General features: G+C 30.7%; 1 protein-coding gene across 32 annotated transcripts in view; it reads left to right on the forward strand.

Annotated features, from left to right (window-relative positions):
• LOC145260301 (phosphofurin acidic cluster sorting protein 2-like) overlaps positions 1-26,396 on the forward strand; it is a 459,714-nt gene that overhangs the window by 281,418 nt on the left and 151,900 nt on the right. For 12 of the 32 annotated variants that reach the window (XM_080118159.1, XM_080118166.1, XM_080118168.1 and 9 more), the window contains exon 6: positions 4,173-4,348. In XM_080118159.1, coding sequence (XP_079974285.1) covers positions 4,173-4,348 — 176 coding nt within the window. Of the gene's footprint in view, positions 1-4,172; positions 4,349-8,573; positions 8,607-14,946; positions 14,986-26,396 lie in introns of all 32 variants that reach the window. The other 20 variants (XM_080118157.1, XM_080118162.1, XM_080118161.1 and 17 more) reach the window with 3 other exon arrangements.

Below are 26,396 nucleotides of genomic sequence, written 5' to 3' on the forward strand. Positions count from 1 at the left end.
CCATTGATTACTGTACACACAATAAGCCTTATCCCCGAGTGGCTTCTGGGCTTTGATAAGTGGTGACCTCCATGTAAAAAAAAAAAATCTTTAAAGAAAGAACCATTCATTGTAGTAGCATAAAAATGAGGATTCAAGCGTTGGTGGTAAAATGAGAATTAATAGATCAGGGTTTTCCAAAGTGGCCCCCACAGGACACTGATTTCTGTGAGTGAGACTGAGGGGCTCCAGAAGCCCTATCTTAAAAAGGACCAAATGCTTTATATGGAAAAAATTTAATGACAGCAGACATTTAATTATTGATTTTTTTTTTTTTTACACTGGAAAAAGATATGATACACAACTACAGGTGTAAAGAGTTTCAAGATGGTTCATGAAAAAATCACAAAAAATGCAACAATATTTGATTAATCTGGTTGGAAACATTATGATTAGTTAGTGTTACATTTTTAAATTAATGTTTTTTATATTTATTTTATAAATTATCTTTTTAGTGCTCCATGAAAAACCTTTGCCCTGCTGGAGGGCTCTATGGTATCCTGAAGTTTGGGAAATCCTGGTATAGATGATAGTTGTTATGCAAGAGAGTCTTATAGATAAGGACATGCCGAGTGATATCATTTTCTTTCTTTTTTTTTTTTTTTTTTTTTTTTTTTTTTTAACTCCAAACAAGGCATTTTGCTATTTGGACATAAAAGAGCCTACTGTTTGGGGACCATGTTTACAGGGGACTATGTAAGAAAATGGGGGAGATGTTTGTTTATATTGCATTTAAATTTCTGCATATCGGTACAATCAAGGAAGAAGAAAAAAAAAGCAACTTTGATTTGGCCTTTTAATATTTCATCTTTAGCATTTGGCCTTTTCATATTTCATCTTTAGCATTCATAAATTATTTGTACAGAGTTCATGACTGCGAGTCGGCTTTGTTTGCGATTCTGATTTCTTTGCCATGGAAATCAAACTATGTTTGCTCAATGGCATCGATCTTTGTCTTCCGTGTATCAAATGACGACTGAAACTTAATCATTCAACCAGTTAATATTCATTTTTTTTTTTTTCATTGATAGGGAAGGACAGAGGCCAAGACATAAAGATGAAAGAGGGAAGAGAGATTTTCCATTTGTTTATGGCCTAAAATAGCATAACATTTGTAGCTGGTCCCTGGCTTTGGTAGATGCTCTCTTGAAGTGTCTTTGTGAAAAGTTGGATACATGAGTCATTGGATTCTTTTGCCTTGTAACCTTGGCACAAAAGTTGGGATGGGATGTTGAGACGTTCTTTGATTCTTCTTGTTGGGATATCTGTTGAAGCATCTCTTAAAACTGATTTTATTTACCAGATTTTATAGGAATTTCTAAGTTCATACTCGCTTAATACTTTCATGTATAGGTGTTACTTTTTGAGGTTTGGAGCAATTTCCATTGGTTGAAAATACTTTGATTTAATGCCTTCATGTTAAAAATTGTTAGCTTTAGGAAGTGAAGACAACCGCATGACGGGTGAAAACTGTTCTAATAATTCGTTTACAAAAGTAAAACATCTATTTAGAAAAAAAATGCTTCTCAGCTTGAAATGACTGTAAAAGTTTGAGATACCGCCAGACAAAATGATCCAATCTTTTATTTAAAAACCAGGTTAAAACATTTTTAGGAACTTGCTGATTGCAAATCGGCCATTGGTTTTATTTCATGACAACATTCATATATAAACATACAAACATTTTTATAGCATAATAAAAGGTAATTGCAACTTCTCTTCTAATTTTCGGATTTTGTAATCATGCCCAAATACATTTTATTTTCTTTCAATGGATTTTTAGTTATTTCTTCTGACGAGTTAAGGGCAGAATAGATTCATTGATTGATACAATAATTAAGTGAATGATTTTGTGGTACAAAACCTGTGCTGTCAAGAATTGTGAATGTCCACATAATTAAATGAATAAATTGTAAGATGGTCAGCATAATGAAATTTGGAATATAGATGTTTGTCATTATGTTTTATTAACTATTTGCTCTTAGATATATATAAACTACTTCATTTAATCACATAAATTAATATATGAAAGTATAAATTTATGCGTAAACTTTAAGTATTTACTTTGGTGAAAGGTAAAGTATCCAATGACGGTAAAATCCAAAAAATTGGATTTACTTTTTTGGATTTTACGTCATTGGATACTTTACCTTTCACCAGACTATCCATCACAGAATTCCACCATACGGTCAAGAAAAATAAAAAAATAAAAAAAAATAACAGACTCTACATTGATAAGGATGTTTAGCATTGAAATATATCTGATATAAGCAAATAAATTTGTTTATATATTAAAAAAAATTGTTTTCAGCTTTTAAAACGTATTCATTTATATACATAATTATTAGAGAGAGAGAGAGAGAGAGAGAGAGAGTTCTAGGTCTTTCCACCTACGTTTTTAAAACCATATATATAAAAAACTGAACTTGCTCAGTCAACTTTATCCGGTTGCATATTTTTACTAACCTGGAAGGATATCATGACAAAAAATAAAAATGTTACCCCCCCCCCCACATACACACACATGTCTATAAATTGAGCATTTAAAGATATTAGTCTGATATAGTTAACTGAATTGAACATTACAAGATAGCACAATAGTACATTAATAGATATAATAGTATAGTTTTGGTCTTGGGTGGATACCATGTCTCTATTAGTAATAAGATGGCAGTTTTCTTTAGAGAAGAACCAATAAAAATAAATGATTTGATTATTATTAAGGAATTTTATCTTTAATAATATAAGCCTTCATGATTGTGTTTAGTCATCAGCTGGAGGGAAGGAGGCCCCTTTCCACCAAAGCCAACAGCCTCTCGATCATTGTTGAGATAGCTAATTCCATGTTGACTGAGGTATGTCTCTGGTTTTATGCAGTTCTGGAAGGTTGCCTTCTCCTTTTGACAAGAAGATAGTTTCAGGCTAATTGCCTGAAATATCCTTACCAGGGAATACCGACATAGTTGCTTAGGCATTGCATTTTTTGCAGTCCAGAGTGCTCTTCCTATAAGGCACTGGCTTTTCAAATTCTACTTTCGGAACTTTTTGCCGCATCCTTCTGCCATGAGAGAAATTCAGGATTGCTGTTAATTTTTTAATTTTTTTTATCTTCTTTGAAAAGAAAAAAAAAAACAAATCCTGCTGATTTTAAAATCATGTTTGCATTCTGAAAGTAGCTCAAGTTCACTATGGAAGTACAAAGAGACAAAAGATTAAACTTATCAAAATTTGAGCAAATATTTGTCACAAAAATAGTTTGCCATGAGCATCCTGGTTTCAATTGGCTCTATATTTGACACGCGTGTTCTTATTACTGTTTTTTGTTTTCGGAGAGTTGTGCAGTGAGATGTTTGTTCACATTACCTTTAAATTTCTGTATGTTGGTACAATTAGGAAAACAAGGTGCAGGAAAGGAATTCCAAAGACTAGTAGTTAGAGGAAATAAACTCTTAGAATAGAAGGTCTTCTGACATTTGAGCACTGTCACAGTGAAGAGGTGTGATTTTACTGATTGATAAGTTCGTCAAGGATATTTACATTGAGAGAGAACCATTGAAATAAAACAAGCACAGGGATGCAACATTGTTAAATTAGAGGCTCATTTTTTGCTGTCTAAGAGGAAGAATCTAGTGATAGGTGCACCAGCCCAGATGTGACAAGATTATTTCATGCGTAGCTTTGTAGAGGTATAGGATACACGCAAATGTTTGAAGTTTTCTAGCATGGTAGAGGGATCCCACTATTTTATTTTTATTTATTTTTATTTTTTTTTTTGCAGCAGTCTTGGTAATGTTTTCTATATATTTGTTCCAATTTGATCCAATGTTAGATCGAGGAGTTTGAATGATGAACTTTCAAGTAGGATGCTATTAGCCATGACAATCAGTGGTTGAGAAGATGTTCTATGATTGTTAAAGCAAAGAAGCTTTGTATTGGTAGATGAGATTCTTTGCAGGCCGTGAACTCCTTAAAGACTCAACGAATACTGACTGAGGGGAAAAGAAATAAAGTTTCTATTTCTTCTTTTTTCAATAGTCTATTTTCATCAGCTCTCCAAGAAACTGATGAAGATAATTTATCAGTTGCATTTTTGCCTCCTGAAAATTTCTTTTTAACTGTTTTGTTTTTTGCAGATCGATCACCAGATATTGACAATGATTCTGATGATGATGAAGCACAAGAGTTTAATGATCAAGAAAGTTCGTCCAATGATGAACTCAGTGACAGTGAAGGCATGATGCTAGTTGAAGATGGCCGAACACGGCCACGCAAGACCAGTCGTGGCCAAATACGTCCAGTCACTTCCAGAGTAAGTCGGCTTCATTTCATATTGATTTCTCAAAATATCGAAAATAGAAGCATTTTTTCTTTTAATTTGTATTGATAAAACTTTGCACCGGAACAAGTTGAAACTAGTTTTTTTTTTTTCGTATTTTTATTTTAATACCTGTAAATTGTCACTTTTCAGTATAAGTATTACATTGAAAGCATCATCTTTTAATGTATGCACTTGTTTTTTAAACTCTTCAAAAAAAAATTTTTTTCACTAAAACCTTTTATCATTAAAGCTATCTTTTCAGTTTAGGGTTTTGTCCAAGTTTTAGAAATAAAGGGTTATTATGATTTGTATTAATTTTAGTTTTACTTTTGTTGTGATATTTTATCCAGATGTGACCAGATCAGGCTATATAAAGATACCAGCCTCTTGACAAAAAAAACATGCACCAAACATCGATGTTATTGTTTTTTCCTTTCCCTTTACAAAACTCAATCATGTTCTGCAAAGTCAAAAACAAATTTTTTTTTCTACAAAACAATCAAACCAAACGCCATGAATAAATATTTGAAAATATAAAGATTTTGAAGCATAAAATTTTTTTTCCAAAATTATTAGATTTGCCATTAAATAACCTAAAAACAGTTAACAAGTACAATTATACTGTCTTCAGATGTACAAAACTCTTGAGAAAAAAAACCAAACTTTTTTACATCGTGAACATTATTGCAGAGAGGAATTTACAGAAAAATAAAATTAAGAAAGAAAAAAAAGGAAGACGTTTGTGTGACACACACAGAGTAATAGATTTAACTGCATATGCATATACACACACACAAATTCAGATATATTGACACCGTGATCAATGTATTTCTAGATTTTTTTTTTTTTTTTTTTTTTTTTTTTTTAAGTACTTTTTTTCTTTCTGCCTTTGTTGGCTCATTTGGATTTTTTTATATATAAATAACCATAATTACAAACTTTTGATTAATTTTTTAGCAAAATTTATGATGGAAATGGATTTATGTTAAATATCTAAAGATTTTTCAAGAAACTTTTATTTTTAGATATTTGATATTATGTTACTGTTTTTGAGTCAGTTGAGTTTCTGTAGGGAAAAACTAGAGGTTTCTTGCAAAATTTGGCAAGTCAAGTTTCTGTATTCAGGTGCAGACAACTTTATAAACTTCTTCCGAAAAATGTCAATGGATAATTCAGAAATAATGGTAATAGAATGATATTTTTTGGAATTTATCTGAAATATTTAAAAGAATTTGATCTATATACTCATTACGTGAGATTGTAGTTAAATTTCTATATGATGATAATTTTAAATATTTTTAGACCTACAAACATTGTTTCATGATTTCATAATCATCAGTGCATATATATATATATAGAGAGAGAGAGAGAGAGATTACATACACATGATTTCCTCTATTTGTTTTATTTTCAACATTATATGGTCATGCTTATTTCTTCTAAAAAAAAATTTCTGGTTGTTTTTTGAAAGTACACATTAGGAAAAATTCAATATTAAAATATAAATATTGATTTTTCGATGAAAACGAAACAGGTCTGTAAAAGGTCCCAAAGTTTTGATATGTTGAAAGAACTGATTAAGATAAATAAAACCTTGGATCTTGGAATATAGTTAAATAGCTTTTCATTTATATATGCTTTGTTATATTTAACATGCATAGAGATTCTAAACAAAAAAGGATTAGTTTACACCGAAGGTGAAATATAATTACAAAAGCAGTTTTTTTTTTTACTTCAATCGAAGTTCTCAGAAATCAAGGGACCCACTACCTGAGGCTGACACTTGAAGTCTATATGAGATACATAGATATTCGAATGTTCCATTTAAGTTCTTTATCTCTCAAGCCCTGAGTTAGTAAAGAAATTGAGGACATAATTTTCCTCTCCCCAATTAACCATTTTTATACGTTGTAGTATATCTTTCATGTTGGTCTCTGGTCTTACTGGATTCCAGGACAAGAATTTATCTAGTCTGGTGGAGTATCCAGCTTCGTGTTATTACTTGAGGTAATATCACCTGGAGAAGGTGCACCATTCCTCGGAAAAGCTGTGGAGTAGCTGTAGTGAGGAAATCTTATTTGGGCTGCAATGTGATTTTGAATATTTGGTCAGGGTTTACTTCTATGGAAAAAGTATCCTCGTGCCAGATTGTTCTGACAAACCCCTGTATAGAGAGATCTAGACACTCGAGGACAGTGTCTAGTAGGCATTCAAGATGTGTGTGTGTGTCGAGATCAAATGTGGACATCTGTGTAGTTTAATTGCAATAAATATATTTCTGTACTTTACTGCTAAACTCTACTCATGTATTGAGCACTTTTGAAGTAAATGCTAACAGCTTATAATAGTGTATGTGAAATAATATGTATTAGTTTGTCCATATGCCAATGGGTATGGCGTTCTTGTGGTGAAATATTGTGATGTGCAAGTTTGATTTCTCAACAACGATTTCCCTGATACAACTGAGAGATACAACATGAGTGTGATAATCCACCGAAATGGCAAAATTAAAACGGAATATGAGGATTTAAAAAAAAGAAAAAAAAAAAAAAGAAATAAAGTAAAATACAGATGGAGACGTGCTGAAAGGATTCTCTGACCGTCGTAGTTGAATTGCTTTAGGAAGTTTCGCTCAACACCATTTTCATCAAATACATAATTTAAAAAAAAATTTTTAAGGCAAGTTTTTTTTTTCTTTTGTTCTTCACTAACTTTATTGAACAAACAAACAAGTCCTATGCACTTGTTTGTTTGTTGCTAGAATTCTGCATTGCTTTTATCGTTTCAAAATTGCTTTCTACCCTTTTTTCTTTTTCTTCATAACTTTATCCCATCTGTGATATTCATCATCACGTTTAATTATCAATTACGTTAAATAATATTTCCATTTCTACATTTTACTTTTGCCGTGAATACTGTCACGTTAGATCGTTCAAATTATTTTGCACAATCCACTGGGAGCACAATTTTTGTTGATTTCAATCGGACACTTATTTCAACTTGTGGTTTGAGTTCAGTTTTTTGCTTCACATCGACTTTTTTTGCAGCAGGAAAGCCTCATAGTCCTCAAATCTATTTAAAAATGTCCTTATTAAATAAAAAGTTTTAAAACTTTACGTGTAATGGGGGGGGGGAATTAAGTATTGGATTGACTGTTTTTTAACGTTATTTTATTCATACAAAGGATATTATTAATTTAAATCTGACTTTGTACAAGTAGTTAGGATAGGAAAATATATTTAAAGTGTTCAATTTGTAAAACTTGTTTTATACTCCAACAATAGTTTGCCAAACGTAAAAGTTGAATTTCTAAGGACATATTTATGATTTAAACAAAATGATAGAAAAATAGTAAATAAAATTGATCAGCTGACCAGTCAGTTCTATTAGTTTCAAGCAATTGTTGCGCTTATTTGAAAGGAAAGGACAAAGAAAAGAAATAACTTAACATGAGCAAAGAAAACTGAATTCAATCTTAACTTAAATCAAGAGAAAAATCATGATAAAAAATGATCGTGTGCCTTTAAAAAAAGCGGCACTGGCATGGTTATTCAATGAAGTGGAGAAAAGAAATAACATGACATAAGCAAAGAAAACTGGGTTCCGTTCAAATTTACATTGATCCCAAAAAATCAAATTGATCAGAAGTGATATGAAAATGATTCCTGAATGCAATCAATAAATTAATTGGTGCTTTATTATTAGAGAGAAATTTGAAAATCAAAATATTGAATTTCAAGTAAAAACAATTATATTTACTTGTCATATGACAGTAATGAACATACCAAAAATTTCCAAAAACAATAACATAGGAAAATGAAAATTAATTAATGAAAATTGAGTTTTGCTAAAAAAATAAAAATAAAAAATGAAATAAAGTTTTAAGCAAAAGAAGAAATAATCATTTTCTGAAAACTTAAAAATTTTAGGCCAATTTAGCAAAACTCAATTTCGCTAATTGTTTTCAAAAACTGTTTGAATAAATAATTAATTTTTAATCTTATTGTTTTTCATAATTTTTGGATATGTTCATTACTTTGATATAGCAATTTAATAGATACCATTAGTTTTACTTGAAATTCAATATTTCAATTGTCGAATATCACTCTAATAACAAGCACCAATTAATTTCCTGTTTTGTATTTAAAAAATTATTTAAAAATTTTGATTCTAGTGTTTTGTATTTCTTATAAGGTTATTCTTTCTAATTACGCAGGTTTTCTTGAAAAACTTCATAAATAAACCAATGGTATAATTTTTTTTACTTTTGTACTCTGTTTCTTACTAATGCTCTTCATACAAATTGATTATTATATTTTTTTCTGTTCTTGATTCTTATTACATTTACCAATCTCGTTTTTTATTATTTTAATCCTTTTTTATTAGTTGTAAAACTTATACAACTTTTGAGTTTATAAAATGTAAATCTTCTTACTAAGATCTTTTATTTTCTTTTTAATAATTGTTTTTAAAAAAGTTACTTTTTAAAATTCATTAAATAACTCTATACATTATGATTTTCATATCAAGCATTTCTTAATGTATAATAATTACTCAACATTTTTTGCTTCAAATGGACGCGTGTTCTGTTTTTTTTTTTTTTTTTTGGAGGGGGTGTTTTTTTTAGTCAATCTTTAATTCTGAGTTTACTATTTAATAATCACTAAGTTAATTCCTTAAAAATGATTCTTTGAATTTATTGTTTTCAAAATAATCACTAATTTAATTTCTTAAAAATGGTTGTCTTTAATTTTTTCCAAAGCAAAATTGAATGAATAAAAAAAATTTAATTATATTTTTTAGTTTTAAATTTAATCAAAATGTTTTTTACATGTTTTAAATGTAGTTTTGAGAAGATTTTTAATTCTAAATTTGTTTACTTCTTCATCATGCAATGCTTTATTTTTATGATCTAATGACTTTGGATCATACAAATCATTCAGACAACTGTTGGATCTTTTCAAATCATTCAGACAACGTTTGAATCTTTTCAAATCATTCAGACAACTGTTGTATCTTTTCAAATCATTCAGACAACTGTTGTATCTTTTCAAATCATTCAGACAACTGTTGTATCTTTTCAAATCATTCAGACAACTGTTGTATCTTTTCAAATCATTCAGACAACTGTTGTATCTTTTCAAATCATTCAGACAACTGTTGTATCTTTTCAAATCATTCAGACAACTGTTGTATCTTTTCAAATCATTCAGACAACTGTTGTATCTTTTCAAATCATTCAGACAACTGTTGTATCTTTTCAAATCATTCAGACAACTGTTGTATCTTTTCAAATCATTCAGACAACTGTTGTATCTTTTCAAATCATTCAGACAACTGTTGTATCTTTTCAAATCATTCAGACAACTGTTGTATCTTTTCAAATCATTCAGACAACTGTTGTATCTTTTCAAATCATTCAGACAACTGTTGTATCTTTTCAAATCATTCAGACAACTGTTGTATCTTTTCAAATCATTCAGACAACTGTTGTATCTTTTCAAATCATTCAGACAACTGTTGTATCTTTTCAAATCATTCAGACAACTGTTGTATCTTTTCAAATCATTCAGACAACTGTTGTATCTTTTCAAATCATTCAGACAACTGTTGTATCTTTTCAAATCATTCAGACAACTGTTGTATCTTTTCAAATCATTCAGACAACTGTTGGATCTTTTCAAATCATTCAGACAACTGTTGGATCTTTTCAAATCATTCAGACAACTGTTGGATCTTTTCAAATCATTCAGACAACTGTTGTATCTTTTCAAATCATTCAGACAACTGTTGTATCTTTTCAAATCATTCAGACAACTGTTGGATCTTTTCAAATCATTCAGGCAACTGTTGTATCTTTTCAAATCATTCAGACAACTGTTGTATCTTTTCAAATCATTCAGACAACTGTTGTATCTTTTCAAATCATTCAGACAACTGTTGTATCTTTTCAAATCATTCAGACAACTGTTGTATCTTTTCAAATCATTCAGACAACTGTTGTATCTTTTCAAATCATTCAGACAACTGTTGTATCTTTTCAAATCATTCAGACAACTGTTGTATCTTTTCAAATCATTCAGACAACTGTTGTATCTTTTCAAATCATTCAGACAACTGTTGTATCTTTTCAAATCATTCAGACAACTGTTGTATCTTTTCAAATCATTCAGACAACTGTTGTATCTTTTCAAATCATTCAGACAACTGTTGTATCTTTTCAAATCATTCAGACAACTGTTGGATCTTTTCAAATCATTCAGACAACTGTTGTATCTTTTCAAATCATTCAGACAACTGTTGTATCTTTTCAAATCATTCAGACAACTGTTGGATCTTTTCAAATCATTCAGACAACGTTTGAATCTTTTCAAATCATTCAGACAACTGTTGTATCTTTTCAAATCATTCAGACAACTGTTGTATCTTTTCAAATCATTCAGACAACTGTTGTATCTTTTCAAATCATTCAGACAACTGTTGTATCTTTTCAAATCATTCAGACAACTGTTGTATCTTTTCAAATCATTCAGACAACTGTTGTATCTTTTCAAATCATTCAGACAACTGTTGTATCTTTTCAAATCATTCAGACAACTGTTGTATCTTTTCAAATCATTCAGACAACTGTTGTATCTTTTCAAATCATTCAGACAACTGTTGTATCTTTTCAAATCATTCAGACAACTGTTGTATCTTTTCAAATCATTCAGACAACTGTTGTATCTTTTCAAATCATTCAGACAACTGTTGTATCTTTTCAAATCATTCAGACAACTGTTGTATCTTTTCAAATCATTCAGACAACTGTTGTATCTTTTCAAATCATTCAGACAACTGTTGTATCTTTTCAAATCATTCAGACAACTGTTGTATCTTTTCAAATCATTCAGACAACTGTTGTATCTTTTCAAATCATTCAGACAACTGTTGTATCTTTTCAAATCATTCAGACAACTGTTGTATCTTTTCAAATCATTCAGACAACTGTTGTATCTTTTCAAATCATTCAGACAACTGTTGTATCTTTTCAAATCATTCAGACAACTGTTGGATCTTTTCAAATCATTCAGACAACTGTTGGATCTTTTCAAATCATTCAGACAACTGTTGGATCTTTTCAAATCATTCAGACAACTGTTGTATCTTTTCAAATCATTCAGACAACTGTTGTATCTTTTCAAATCATTCAGACAACTGTTGGATCTTTTCAAATCATTCAGGCAACTGTTGTATCTTTTCAAATCATTCAGACAACTGTTGTATCTTTTCAAATCATTCAGACAACTGTTGTATCTTTTCAAATCATTCAGACAACTGTTGTATCTTTTCAAATCATTCAGACAACTGTTGTATCTTTTCAAATCATTCAGACAACTGTTGTATCTTTTCAAATCATTCAGACAACTGTTGTATCTTTTCAAATCATTCAGACAACTGTTGTATCTTTTCAAATCATTCAGACAACTGTTGTATCTTTTCAAATCATTCAGACAACTGTTGTATCTTTTCAAATCATTCAGACAACTGTTGTATCTTTTCAAATCATTCAGACAACTGTTGTATCTTTTCAAATCATTCAGACAACTGTTGGATCTTTTCAAATCATTCAGACAACTGTTGGATCTTTTCAAATCATTCAGACAACTGTTGGATCTTTTCAAATCATTCAGACAACTGTTGGATCTTTTCAAATCATTCAGACAACTGTTGGATCTTTTCAAATCATTCAGACAACTGTTGGATCGTTTCAAATCATTCAGACAACTGTTGGATCTTTTCAAATCATTCAGACAACTCTTGGATCTTTTCAAATCATTCAGACAACTCTTGGATCTTTTCATAATGTTTCAATCAATATAACCTCTGACCTTCTTCAAAGACATCTTGTGGAACTCTGGAGTCTTTACAGAATTTATCCATGTAGGAAGTTTTCTCTATTTCCATCAGCCACGACCGAGTGGAAGTCTCAAGTAATTCATAATTGTATTCTTAATATCACTCGTGCTGAGGATTGAACCCTTAATCTCTAGCAGATTGTCACTTAGAGCAGATTATCAATAAGCATTGATATGTTATACTCCGACCTGTGACAAAATTAGGTCAGAGGTTACATCAGTCGAAACATTATGAGAATAACATTCAAGATTAGAATTGTAATCCAGAAAATGCAAATTATTCATCCTCAAAAAATTTGAAACTTAGAATTACTGGTTTGGAATTTTTTTTTTTTTTTTACACAGATATAACTAATTTATAATTTATAATTATATATAATTAATAACTAATTTATATATAATTAAACTTGACATGATTTATGGAAGGTGATCACTTTTAAAATTATGACCAGGAAAAACATTTATAAATATTAAAAAAAAAAAAAAACGGCAAAATATTTTCTACATCCATCTTTAATAGAAAGGCTAACTGTAAGATTCTCGTTTTTCTTGATCTTAATTTTAGTATGTAATAGAAATAATTTTAACACGATTTTTCTATGACTTCATTAATAACCATATAAGTGCCTTCTGAACTGAGTCGTTTTCAATAATTAGCAATAAAGATTAAGTTTTAATTTTTCCTCCCGATTGTAAAATAATCTAATTCTACATATTTTTTGTTTTCCAAATTCAGATTTTTTAAGAATGAGAAAATAGGAAATAGTTTATTTATTGATATCTTTATTTGATATAACATTGCTTCATTTGTTACTTTTACACAATAGTTTGTTCATATTTTTGTTCCGTTGTACTAGTTGCATAAAATAATATTTATTTGAATTGAGTAAATCGTGTTTATGCGTACAATTAATATAAGGATGAAATCTGATAGAATATATGTCATGCAGTAATTACATTTTAACACGAACCCAAGGTTGCGTATGAAAGTCTCACAAAGAGATAAAGGAAAAGCAGTTGTTATCGGTCGTTTCCACACCAAGCCGTCTAACATATATTCCCCAAGCCAGCGACAATATGGTCACATTCCGGCTTTTCCACTTGGACTCAATTAAGTTTCTTAGTCTGCAATTATAACCAGCTGTTATGTCTAATTCGTTCCACTGTATACAGTTATTGAAAAATCTTTTTAAAAGTTCAGAGGATAAATGAGTCTTGCATTTTATTTGAAAGTTCCTGCCGTGCCATCATGTCATTAAAAAAATCTGCTATGTCAGCACGTGCTTAAAAGTTTCTCTTTCCATCATGTCATTTTTTTTTTCCGTTGCTTTTTTTTCTTCCTCTTTCTCTGATGTGACGTCATGCTTGTGCCACAGCGTGGTCATTTGCATAACGTGTTTGTGGTTTAGTTACATATATAGAAAAATTAATGGAAAAATGAACAAACTGCGAAATATGAGACAATCAAATCCAAAACACATCAATAGACTAATATTACGTTTTTCTTTTTTTTGTTTTTTTTTTAAATAAAAACTTTTGACAAAATTTTTAATGAACAAAAATACGACTTTCTAGCATAGTAAGGGGAGCCCACCTTCTTTGCAGCAGAATTGGTATTTGTTCCGGTTTATGTTGTCTGTTAAGCCACTACTGATGTTTTTGATTTGTATTTTTTTATATATAAGTTTGTTCATTTTTGTTTATGCACATGTACTTTCTAAATATAATACTTCAATTTCTTGGAACCGATGTTTTATTATTATTATTATTATTATTATTATTATTATTATTATTATTATTATTATTATTATTATTATTATTATTATTGCGTTTTAAATGCAGTAACTGCTGTTATTTTTTTTGTTTTGTTTGTTTAAAGATTTAATTTGCTATTGTAAAATTTTTATAAAAGCGTTCGTATATTTATAAGTTTTGTAAGTTTTAAAGCAGCCATCTTGTATCAGAAGATAAATGAAAAGAATGCAAAGATGAACACATTAATTAAAAATGCATTCATTTCTTGGGAAAGCAGCTCACTCTAATTTTGAAATAAGTCTATTTCTGAATGCTTATATGTGATAACGTAGGAGTGGTTAGCTGTTTTCACAAATTCGGTAAAAGATTAATAATTTCATGGCTTTAAAAAATTCTTTTCTTCAATGTATTTTCTTTTAAGAAAATTTTACTTCTAACAATTCCTCATGCTCTTTTGTCCCTATCATTACAAAAAGGTCTCTCTGAATTTTCAAGATCATTAAAAAAAGAACTTATGTGAAAAAATATATCTGCCATTTTTATTTTTATTTTTTTTAAATGTGTGTGCCTTTTTAACAAGTGGGAATGTTTTTTGTTTTTATGATGAAAAAAGTTTTTCATTTCATAAAAAAATATTTATTTGGAATTTAAAAAGTAGATTAATTTTATTTTATTTTTTTTTTTTAATTAACAGAAAAGTTAAAAATCTTTCCAACTTATTTGATTCACTGTTTTATTCCAGTGCAAACATTTGTTGTATTGTGAAGGACATTTTAAAAAAAATACAACTGACACTAGTTCTATTTACTTTCCTATTCTTTTGCCAAATTCCAAGAAGGAAAGATAAAAAATAAAAAATGTGCCTCATTCTTTGAGTATCTTTCATCTTCGTTCACGAGTTATTAATGTGAGACTCCTTCTTGGATAAATTTTCAGGCCAAATTCCGTAGGAATTCCAGATCACGTAACGTATTGGTAAATAATTTACAATTCTAAATATTTTGCTCTTATATATATATATATATATATATATATATATATATATATATATATTTTTTTTTTAATGGTTGTATATAATATTTTATTTTTCAATTCCACTAGCCCCAGCCCCATCCAATCCATGGCCAGAAATTGCAACAAGACATTTTCCATTTCTAATGTTTCTTCTCACTAATCTAATCCTCTCCTCCCCACTGCCTCGCCCTTCCAACTGCCGCCGTTGGCAATCCGTTACTCACATTTACAGATATTTTGCATGGAGGCTTTCCACTTATGTTCAATTTGCACTCGGCTCTGTATGTCTGAACGTAAAAAAACAAAAACCAGCGAGTCATTCATTTTTCCTTTTTCTTTTCTTCACGCAAGCAGTCATTTTTTATTTATTGTTTTTTTTCAAAGCTTCAGTGATCTAGTGATTGTATCTCAGACAGTGCACATTCTTCACACGACCAACTTCCTCCCTATTCAGTTTCCGCTCATGAGCCAGACAACTCTCTCACACATACACACACGCGCACAATGTGTGTATGTGTATATATATATATACATATATATATATATATATATATATATACACACTTATATATAAAAACACACGTATACATATGCAAACACACACTCACATGTAATCTATATAAAAACATGCACACATATACACACACACCTATGTATACACACACACACACACACACACACACACACACATATATATATATATATATATATATATATATATGTGATCCTAGACAAAATAAAATAAGTCATATGAAACCATTTAGTTTTGAGTCTGATACGCAATTCAACTTGTACATGAGAAATCTCACTCCCATCCTTTCATTGTGCCAATGAGTCGAATGTACACACATTTTGGATCACTTATTATTTTAAATGCCGATTTCACACATATAATCAGAAGTCATCTTACTAACAGATAATTTCACCTTTGCTGTGCCTACACGCAAACCACTGGAAACGCTATGACATTTTTTTTTGCTGAGTGACTTATGTCACTGCTTTTTCAGTGTTGCACATTTTCTTTCAAATAAAATATTTCCGATTGTGTCATTTGACTACTAAATATCGTTACAGTCGATGGCAAGTTTGAATCAGATTGACGATAATCGTTTATATTTTAATCCCGTTTGGAAATGTCAGTTGGGTCGAAAATTCTTTTCCGATTCCTTTTGACTCGTTCTCATCTTTGTGAGACATCGCTGTTGGCAGGTCTTCCAGATGGCTTTGAAAGTCTTTTACAAATTGGTCGATGTAGGTATGATGATCACTTCTTGTCGATTATGAGTAAAATATCAACTTGTGTTCAATTAAATTGCATACACTCTGTCATTTACAATATTTATTAGTAGTTTAGAAATTTATTTCTTTAAGCCATCCAATGTACGTAGCATGTAGAGTAGACGTCAAACCGATGAAGATGATGAGGATAATTTGGGATAAACTCTCGAAGAAAGAATGATAAGGATTATTTAGATCACTGTTCACATCTTCAATCTAACTGCCGACCTTCTTCAGGTGTTATCTTCTCGAACTCTGAAATCTGCATGGAATTTCAAGCAGAACCTTTTATATAATCCATGGGGGTAGCATGCTCTTGTTCCATCAGCCATGACTGGGTAGAAGTTCTAAGTAATTTGCAGTTGTGTGTTTTTTTTGTTTTTTTTAATATTGCTTCGCATTGAGGATTGAAGAGTGTCACAAATTAATTTTACCATGTACATTATCCGTTATGCCACGTATCCTTGCAAGGATTGTTTTATCATTAAAGCAACAGCATCATTTCCTATTGTTTAAAAGACTGGAATTGTTGTTTGCTACCGTTTCATCAAGATAGTTGATTTCACTTTATTCGACTAAATAACTAAAAATTTACGGTTGCATTTCTGTGCCAGAATTCATGAAAGATATGGCTATCAACTTTGAAACTATCAAACCAGATCCAAGTCATAATTATGTTCATGTACTAATAATTGTCAACAAGAAACATACGATTTTTTTCAACTTGAGGATAAAAAAGTAACTTTTCAGCTAAAATATTTTATATCGAAAATTGAATTGTCATCACTGGTCAATGTCCATTTGCCACAGATTACAACAAGTGACCAAAGACTGTTGGCTGTTTTTGCAGATTGTCAGTTGGTCATCAACCTACAAGGCCAATAGGACTCCTATTTTTACATTGTATTCCTAAAAAATCATTGAAATACTTAAGTATGCCTTGGATTGTCTAAGAACTGATTTGTCACCATGATGCCAGTATAGATAGGAAAAATGCTTTTACAACTGAGAAAACAAAATGTTTGAATTCAAGATTCTCTACAAGTGTGGATGTTATTAAACGGATACAACAACCAACCAAGAACTTTGGTTCCTTACTCGTACGTTTGATTATTTGTGTTCAGTAGTTTTGTATTTTATTAATGACAGATTTTCATCTGCAGACATTGCCAGTAAAATACACTGTAACAGCCTTTCTATTTCGTAAGGCTCGTCTTTTACAGAGTGGAATGATAAGTGTCGCACTAAAGAAAACAACACTACAGCTTAATTTTAAAACTTTTATTGAAAAAATCAATTCAGGTAACTTGATTATGTAGTAGAGCTGACATCTTTTCAATGTAGCCGCCTTCAGTCTTAATCAGCATCTCTATATGGGTCTGGAACAGGGAGCATGCTTTTTCCACAAGCGTTGACATGAACTTAGCGGATGGTGGCGATCAGGCTGCCTTTGGTATTGTGGGAGGTCATGTTGGTGATGTTCTCAATGTATGACCAAACAAAGTAGTCCAGCGGGTTCAGGTTGGCGGAAGAGGGAAGCTGTAGGAGAAGGGTACAAAGTCGTAGCCCTCCTTCTGAAGCCACCTGATTGCATCAGGATTCACCACACTCTTCAACACATCCAGGTACACTTAGGTGTTGACTTTAAAGCTGACTTCGAAGATGTGAAGTGGCATGATGTAGCCCTCACTTGAAATCACACCAAAGACTATAACCTTGGCCAGAAACGTTGTTTTCATCACCCTGGGCATGTCCCTGTTATTCGTGGCAGTCCAGTGACGCATTTTGAGGGTGTTGTTAATGGCCCCGTTGTCATAACTTGGGTTGATAGAGAGTAGGAGTTGTACAATGGCACATCTCTGATCACGCTTGTTGAATATTGTATCACTTTCAGACATGCTAGAAGGCTTCTATTGCTCTTGGGATTTGTACCTAATTGGCCACCTAGTAGATGGTCTGCAAAAAAAGAAAAAGAAAAAACCGGTTTGCATCAAATAGAAATGGAATCATGTCTTTTCTAGGGCGACAATTTTATTGTTCCACCTTGTAGATATGAGATAATTCTGCCAATCTTATGAAGAAACATAATTTAGCAAGGGTCAATAACTGCAACTATAGTAAAAATAAATCGGTCCAACAAAAAATATTCATTTTTGTCTGTGTCTAGTGACAGAATTATCGACTAAAAATGTCACTTCAGGTAGCATCTCAAATATACTACCTCTTCTTTAAAAAAAAACAAAACAAAAATGGTAATTCCATCCAGTCACTTTCCAGCACCACCACAGTCAAGGTTAGTGGTTTGATCTTGTCAAGGGGACTTTGATTCAAATTTTTGTTGATGTCATGTATTTCTGTGTTTCTAAGAAAATGGCTGCTACTATGATGCCAGATTGGAACTAAACTAATGAATGGATTTCTGCATCTGTGACATAAACATAATTGTAACTCCAACGCGAGTGCACTGAACATACAGAAAAGTACCTGTAAATGAGGAGGACCCTGTGTTAAGACATGTACCACTATTACTACTACTTCAGATTTGAAGAGAATTCAGTTTGCAAGAAGACAATGTATTTAAATAATCTGTTAAATTTATTTAGTATATTTGTCTACATCAATGTCTGCATCGAAACTTGCATGTATGAAAAGAATGTTTTAATAATGTACCTATTTACTATGCCTCCCCACGGGACAGAGTTAGACACCAGGGTCGTTTTTTAACGTGGAGAAAAGGTACAAAAATAAAAATTGTCTCAGTCGTGAAGGATTTCTCCTCCACCGAAAGAGAACAAGAAAATAGAAGTGCAGCATCTGAAGAACAGATACTACACTTTGATCTTGACCAAATCCCAAATCTAATAATAGATAAGTAACATCTTTACTTATTCTACGCTTATGACGGAACAGTTGTGTTTTGTATTTAATGACATTTCAGTCAATGGAATTAGCCAAACACATTTAATTTCTGTGTGCAATAGATATTCAAAGTGATCAGTTGCATTCACTTATTCTATAATACCATTTTGAAAGGTATGAACCCTCTTCCCCTTATACTTCCATTGTAATATAGCAATTTGTGTTCAATAAATCCTGTACACTGGGTGAAATGTGTTTAGGTATCAAATCACCCGAAAAAAAGGGTTGACATTCTATAAAACAAAACCCCAAAAATCTTTCACTGACTTATAAAATGTATTTGAAGAAGATTAGAAACAAGTTCTCGTTGATGTGTTCGCTCGTTTCTTTCGCTGTTCAATTGAAAGATATTTGAGAAAATAAAAATCCTGAAAATGTGTTGAGGCTAGTCGTCCATGATCAAGACTGCAGGGTTTTTCAACATCATAGCAACTCCAGCAGTAACCCTGGCCTTTCTTTGATCTGAAATAAACTCCTACCCTGAAAGATAACTGACACAACTGACATATAAATGACTGCATGAGGGATTGAGCAGTTAAATTTGAAATAATAACCAATATCCCATTATTACAAGAATTCATGGTTCTCCCATCTTATCGCTCGTTCTGCTGTTTACAAGTTTCTGTTTAAAAATGGCAAATTATTCTGAGATATAATCAACTGGATTGTTCGTTAGTCAAGTCGTTTCCATTTGCTCAGCTTACTCTTCCTTCTATTTACCTTTCATTGCATGCTTGAAATATTACCTATTTTGTGAGCATTCCATCCGCCTCTTCCGCTAGAACTGCCGATGAAACTTTGAGAAATTAGCCCGTTTTTGTCGTTTTGTTTTTGCCTATTTTTCATTAGCTACAAAATAATTATACTTTATTGATTTGTTCTTCAAAGTATTACATTTTTTGTGTATTGTATTAATTTTTTTTTCATTAAAAACATGTAAATTTATGTACTAAAATTAAATTGATTTCCGAAAATATGATCACGGTCAAAAACTATATATATAAAAAAAAAAAAGATCAATGTTGAACTAAAAAAAAAAAAAATAAACAAAAAAAAAAAAAATTATATACAAAAAAATCACACAAATGTGTAGAAATGTGTACTATGCATAAAATGACCCATTAAAATAATAATCTCGTTTTTATTAAAAGAAAAAAAAAATTATTTAAAAAATGTCTGAAAATAGAATTGACTCATTAAAATCTTTTTTCACTGGTCAAATATCATAAAAAGAAATATAAATTCTCAAATTCACCTAATTAGCAAATTACAACAAAAAAAAAAACATATAAATCTGGTATAAGCAACAACTAATCTTTTGCTGAATGAGTTACAAAAAAGTTGAAAATAACTTTTAAAAAAAAAAAAAAAAATGTCCATTATCTACAAGCATATTTCGTCATGATTCATCAGTATGGCTAGATATAGTGGGGTTTGAAACAAGACCCTAGTGGTTAACATTTGATGCTCGACCAGCCGAGCAAACAAAATTGCTAATAGCAGTGAGGAGAAATTGTATTTAAATAAAGCTATTTATACTTTTTTGTGATGCAGTTTACTGAAAGTACTCAATTTTTTTTATGGAAAACTTTTATTGTTTTCTTTTTGATACAAATGGAAACTACAATTTCCTCTAAGAGTGCTCTTCCCATAGCAGAGCATGCACACATGTATGGGTATATGAATCATATAAGTAAACTCTTCTTAGAATTATCTATGCAAATAAGCTCAATAACGTCAGTTTCATAAAGTAGAGCTGTTGTGTAATTCATCTTGGATTCAAAACCTATTTTAGTCAAATTTCAAAAACAAGATTCATGCAAAACATAATGACACGTGTTTCAGAATATTTAGTTTGGTGCAAGGCTTATAGACAGGTATCCCTTATAAGAATTTTGGAGTTTTTATGGCTCTAAACTAAAAGGGTTCAGCTATTTCATTACCTAAGTAAGTGTTTTTTAAAGAACACAAACAAATGAATAAATTTATTATAGTAAACATTCCAAGAGAAAACTTGGACATTTGAACAATTAAGACATTTGAACACATGGTCCAATATTATCAATTTTGCACGTTCTTAGAAAAATATTTGAAGGAGAAACAACTTTTGTAGAAGAAAAATCTGTCATTCGAATATTTAGATTAAAAAAAGAAAGAAAAAAAACTTTATCAGTTTGTAAAGATTTTCCTAGTAATGCTGGGCAAATTTAATTGCCCCAAAATATTTTCCATAGATTAAGGGAGGTAACTCCAACATTATCAGAATTAAACCATTTTAAATTTAACTAGAATATTTTAAATTAATATTATTTTTAGCAGATATCTGATTGAAAGGTATTACAAGTTATATATGATGTGAATGGTTTCATGTAGATCAGAGGTTGCTGAATAGTATTTGCAGTTAAATTAAAAGAAAAAAATAAATTGTGAAATAATATATAGAATTTGTCTACAATTGGTAATTATTAACTATAATTAAGATTGATTGTTGAAAAGATCCATGTATTATCACCATGAGCTGTAAGATTATCAGTCATGCTACATCAAACTATTATTTATTAAGTTGAGTTTAGATTTCTTCATTTTTCAATTTTATTTTTTGTTAAACTTTTTTATTCAAAGTCTTTTTCAAAAAATATAACATTTAAAGCGCAGCCATGGCCTCTTCTGTCGGTTTCAACTTATGAGCTTCTCACAACATCTAAAGTAACTTAGATTTCAATCCACACGTTTTTTTTACAGCGGTGAAGGCTTTGTGCGGAACCATCCACACTCTTTTTGAAACAACTGCTAAACTCAGTCTGTGCAAATGATTGCCACGAGAAAGAACAAACTGTAGACCTGAGGTTTTACATCAGTTTTCCTTCTCTTAGATACATCTTTTTTATCTTTCAAAAAGCGGCACTCGGGATTGTGTTAACCTACCAAGAACATAAATATACTTTCTTTACAAAACTAACTTTATCACTCACCACCCTCAACTACTTTATCAACTTATCCATTCAAAATGTAAATTTCCATATTAATAAAATTAGGAGACAACTTCAGGTCTGTGTTTTACGTTGCATCAATATAATTGGGATAACACATAGAATTATCATTTGCCACATGGTTCACCTTCCACTCCCCCTTTAAACCCAATAAACCACTCCTTCACGAGTTTCCCTTTGCAGATTGAAGCCACACTTGATGATCTGAAAATCATCCCTTATGTCCATATCATAAAATAAGCTTACAATACCTTGAAAGTATGTGGACTTAGTTTCATACCTGTTCTATATTAAAGAAATGCTCCGTTGAACTGACCCCTTTTCTCTCCAAGCAATACAAAAAATACCATGCCAAATCTTTTTTCCTTTATAGTTGGAAAATTACCTCTATAGTAGCAGTATTCAAGAATTCTTGTGAAAGAACTGACCTGCTCAATTATAGTCTCCTCCTTCTAATTTGCTAAAATCTTGAAATCCTGCACTAGTCCACCACCACCACCTTATAAATGCTAAAGATCTTTCTGACCAACAGTTGATTTAGGCAAGCACATTCTATTGCAGATATTTTAATGGTCATCTATATACCAATGCAATGGAGAAAGCAGAGAAAACTAAGGGTGTAGCCGCTAATATATACAAAGCCTTTGACAAGGTCTGACATGAAAGGCTTTGCATGAAAATTATATGGTATTTCTGAACCAATACCCAACATATCAGATCCTTCCTGGACAAGAGAAAAGTCCAAGTTGTCCTTGATAGTCGTATGTCTAAACATGATATTAATGCAGGTGTGCCTTAAGGCTTGATTTTTGGACGTTTTTTATTGCTGATATTCATAAATGACCTCTCAGGTAAAATTATGTTCAAAATGGGTATATTTGCTGATGATACAATGCTCTATAAAAGATAAGAGGGGGGAAACGAATATGCACATATCCAAGGCAATGGCAGAAACCTTAGAAAATAACCTCCAGTCTGTAGTGGAACGAGGACGAAAATGGATGGTAACATATAACTAATAAGACTAAGTTTCTTTCTTTTAACAATTGTAAGAAACCTTTTCTATTACCAATCGCCATGACAAATAACACTTTACCTGAGAGCTCATTGTTCAAACTTCCTGCTTCTTAATTCACAGGCAATGTAAATTAGAAAAAATACATTGAAGACATTAACAAGGCTGCTGCAAAGGAGGTGGACTCCCACTACTCTGCTAGAAAACTACTCCCACCTGACAGTATCCTGTTTCTCTACAAAGTTATTCACCATGCATGAAATATTGTTGCCACATCTGGGCTGGTGCATCTAGTTTCTCATTCTTAGACAGGGTCTAAAAAAGGAGTCTCAAACCTCACTGGTCCTGCACTATGAGCCAAGTTTCAACTTTCACCACTGCAATGTTACATGTCTGTGCATATTTTACAGGTACTTTAATGGAATTTTCACCCTCCACGTAAATACTCCTGACTAACTCGACAAGCAGCAGGATCCCACGCCTTCACTGTAAAGGTCATTAGACCCTGAAAGCCTTCTGCTCTAATAGTTTCTATCCTCACTTTGGAATTCCCTCCGTTTCCTGCTCCCAGACTATCAACATGCAAAAATTAAAATGTAGTGTAAAGACATCTCACTGCTTGCGCATATAAGGCCCTGGTAGAAATGGGCCTAAATCGTAGTCCTCGACTTCCAAGTGGCAATATCTTTTGTTTAGAGAGAAAAAGATTTTTTTTTTGTTTTATTACTACTGTTACAGTTTTCATTTTAATGAAATAAAAAATGCAATAGAGTAAAGTAAAGAATTTATTTATTTTAAATTAGTACTTTAAAAAATTACTCAACTTGAATGCATTTTGGTTTCTGCATAAGCGAATCTGTCATTTTAATCTTCTGTTAATAGTTGAAAGAAAATAATGAATTGCTCAGACATTTTAAAATTTGAAAGGAATTTGGAAGCATTTAAACTGTCAATTAGAAAGTCTTTTCAACTGTCTTCAAAAATTTTATCGAATTCTTGTGTATTCAGAGATTTGAAAGCTATTCATGTATAAGTGTGAGTATTATGTTCATAAAAGTATCGTTAACACAATTACGTATCTGCTCTTAAACCTAATTTGCCGGTAGGCATAAATTGATTAAAATTTAATTAGATTGAAAAATGTGCGTTTTCAAATTTGTTTCATGAAAATTTTTAACAGCTGTTTTAGTTTTTATTGTTTCTGATAAGAAATATTTTCTTTTGGAAATGCAAAATTCATGAACACATTTATTTGTTGGAGAGTTTGAATAGAATTTAAGTACTAAATTATAATGTGTCAAGGGAGATAAGCAAATATTGAGTTACTTCCCTTTATTATATAAAAAGAAAACAATTTTTTTAGTGTAGTTTCCGTTCTTCTATTTCTGTTCATCTGTTTCTTGGAATTTAAATTATTCTGATAAATTAAAAAAAAAAAAAAACAGAACTTTTACTTTTGATTCCTCAACTTTACCAACTCTGAAAGACTGTGTGTGTTAGAGGGAAGGTACTTTTATATATGAGAACATTTTTCTCTTCAAAGTTTATATAATTTTTCGCATTTGTTTTGCATTTGTAAAAATATATGTAAACTTATGTTTTTTGTGTGTTTGAAATAGTTTGTATTTTAATTTATTTACTTTAAATATAATTAAATGGAAATGTTCACATTAATTTTACTTTTTTAACCAAATAAATTATAAACGCATTTGTTTTTTTAAATTTAATTTGAAGAACTAAAAGTGTAAAATTGAAAATTATAGTTTAAAAACAACTTTATTTCAACTAATGTGTATATTATGTAATAGGTTAAGAGATTTTCTTTCAAACCCATAGTTTGGTCCTGGATATGACCTTAAACTATGTCCGATGGTGAGGCCCCAGCTTGCAGGCCTTAAGGAGTATGGAGCCACCCTTTAATTGCCATTGCTCCCAGGTCCACTCTGACCCGGAGTGGTAGCACCTGTTAGGGTCCCAACTATGGGTTAAATAGAATACGACTTAAAAAACAAATATACTATATTAAAAAATCGTTCTTCAAAATCACCAGATTCGGCATTAAATAACCTGAAAAGGGTTGATATGCCATAAAACAAAACAACCAACCAACCAAACCCATAGTTTTTAGGTTCGAATTGGAGGACATTCATACTTTTGCCCGATTATACATTAGATTCCTAATAGCAACTTGTTATCAGATAAATTAACCTTTTTATGTTTAAACACATTTTTATATATATATATATATATATATATATATATATATATATATATATATATATTTTTTTTTTTTTTTTGTTTAAAAACATTTTTTCCTATTTTTAAATATTTTTCTACTTGCTGATTTCAATAATATTAATAAAGCATTACAAAAAGAAACCATTTATTTTGAACTTCTTGAATCAGTTTTCTCCTTAATAATAAAAAACAAAAAACAAAGAAAATTGAGGGGGGGTGCAACGGTCGCATTCATAAGAAGTCTATAAGACTAACCACTGGATTCTTTGTAATTACCAATAACCCATAAAGTCTCACTATCCTATAAATAGTTTATTTTAAAATCTATAAGATAATATATAATACTACTGCTTAATATATAATTACTTTGCAGAAATAAAATTCATTTTTCCTCATCACCTTCTTTCCAAAAGTTGTGTGAACCTTCTTAAAAATTCTTGTGAAATTTGTTAGAATTCTATTTTCGATGATGTATGAAATTATGTGAATGAGTCTTGCAATACTAAGCTACTCTCTCATTATCAAAAGTGCAAGTAACTTTTTGTGTGAGTGAACTGATTTGTTCCTTAGCATAATATGCAAATTTTATCTTGAATGTATAGCCATTTTTGATTTCTAAAATAAAGATTCTTATTTTATATTATATCCAGTGTCCTATTTTAAATGAGTCGCTATTTCACTTTTTGAATAAAATAACTTTTTCCTTTCAGTGTATGTATTCTTATTGCACAAAGTTTCAACTCGATGATTAAAAATTTAGATAGTTTGATATTTAATGAATTAAGATGAATATTATTGCTAATGCTATTCATCAGAATCGTCCATTTTTGTATAAATTAATAATTTTTGTGGAATTTCTAATTATTTAACACAAATCATTTTGTATTCTTGCTCATCGCATGCTTATCCTTTCCCCTATACACACACACACA

The sequence above is a fragment of the Euprymna scolopes genome, chromosome 36 (assembly GCF_053919585.1).
Source record: "Euprymna scolopes isolate OS-2025 chromosome 36, ASM5391958v1, whole genome shotgun sequence".
NCBI lineage: Eukaryota > Metazoa > Mollusca > Cephalopoda > Sepiida > Sepiolidae > Euprymna > Euprymna scolopes.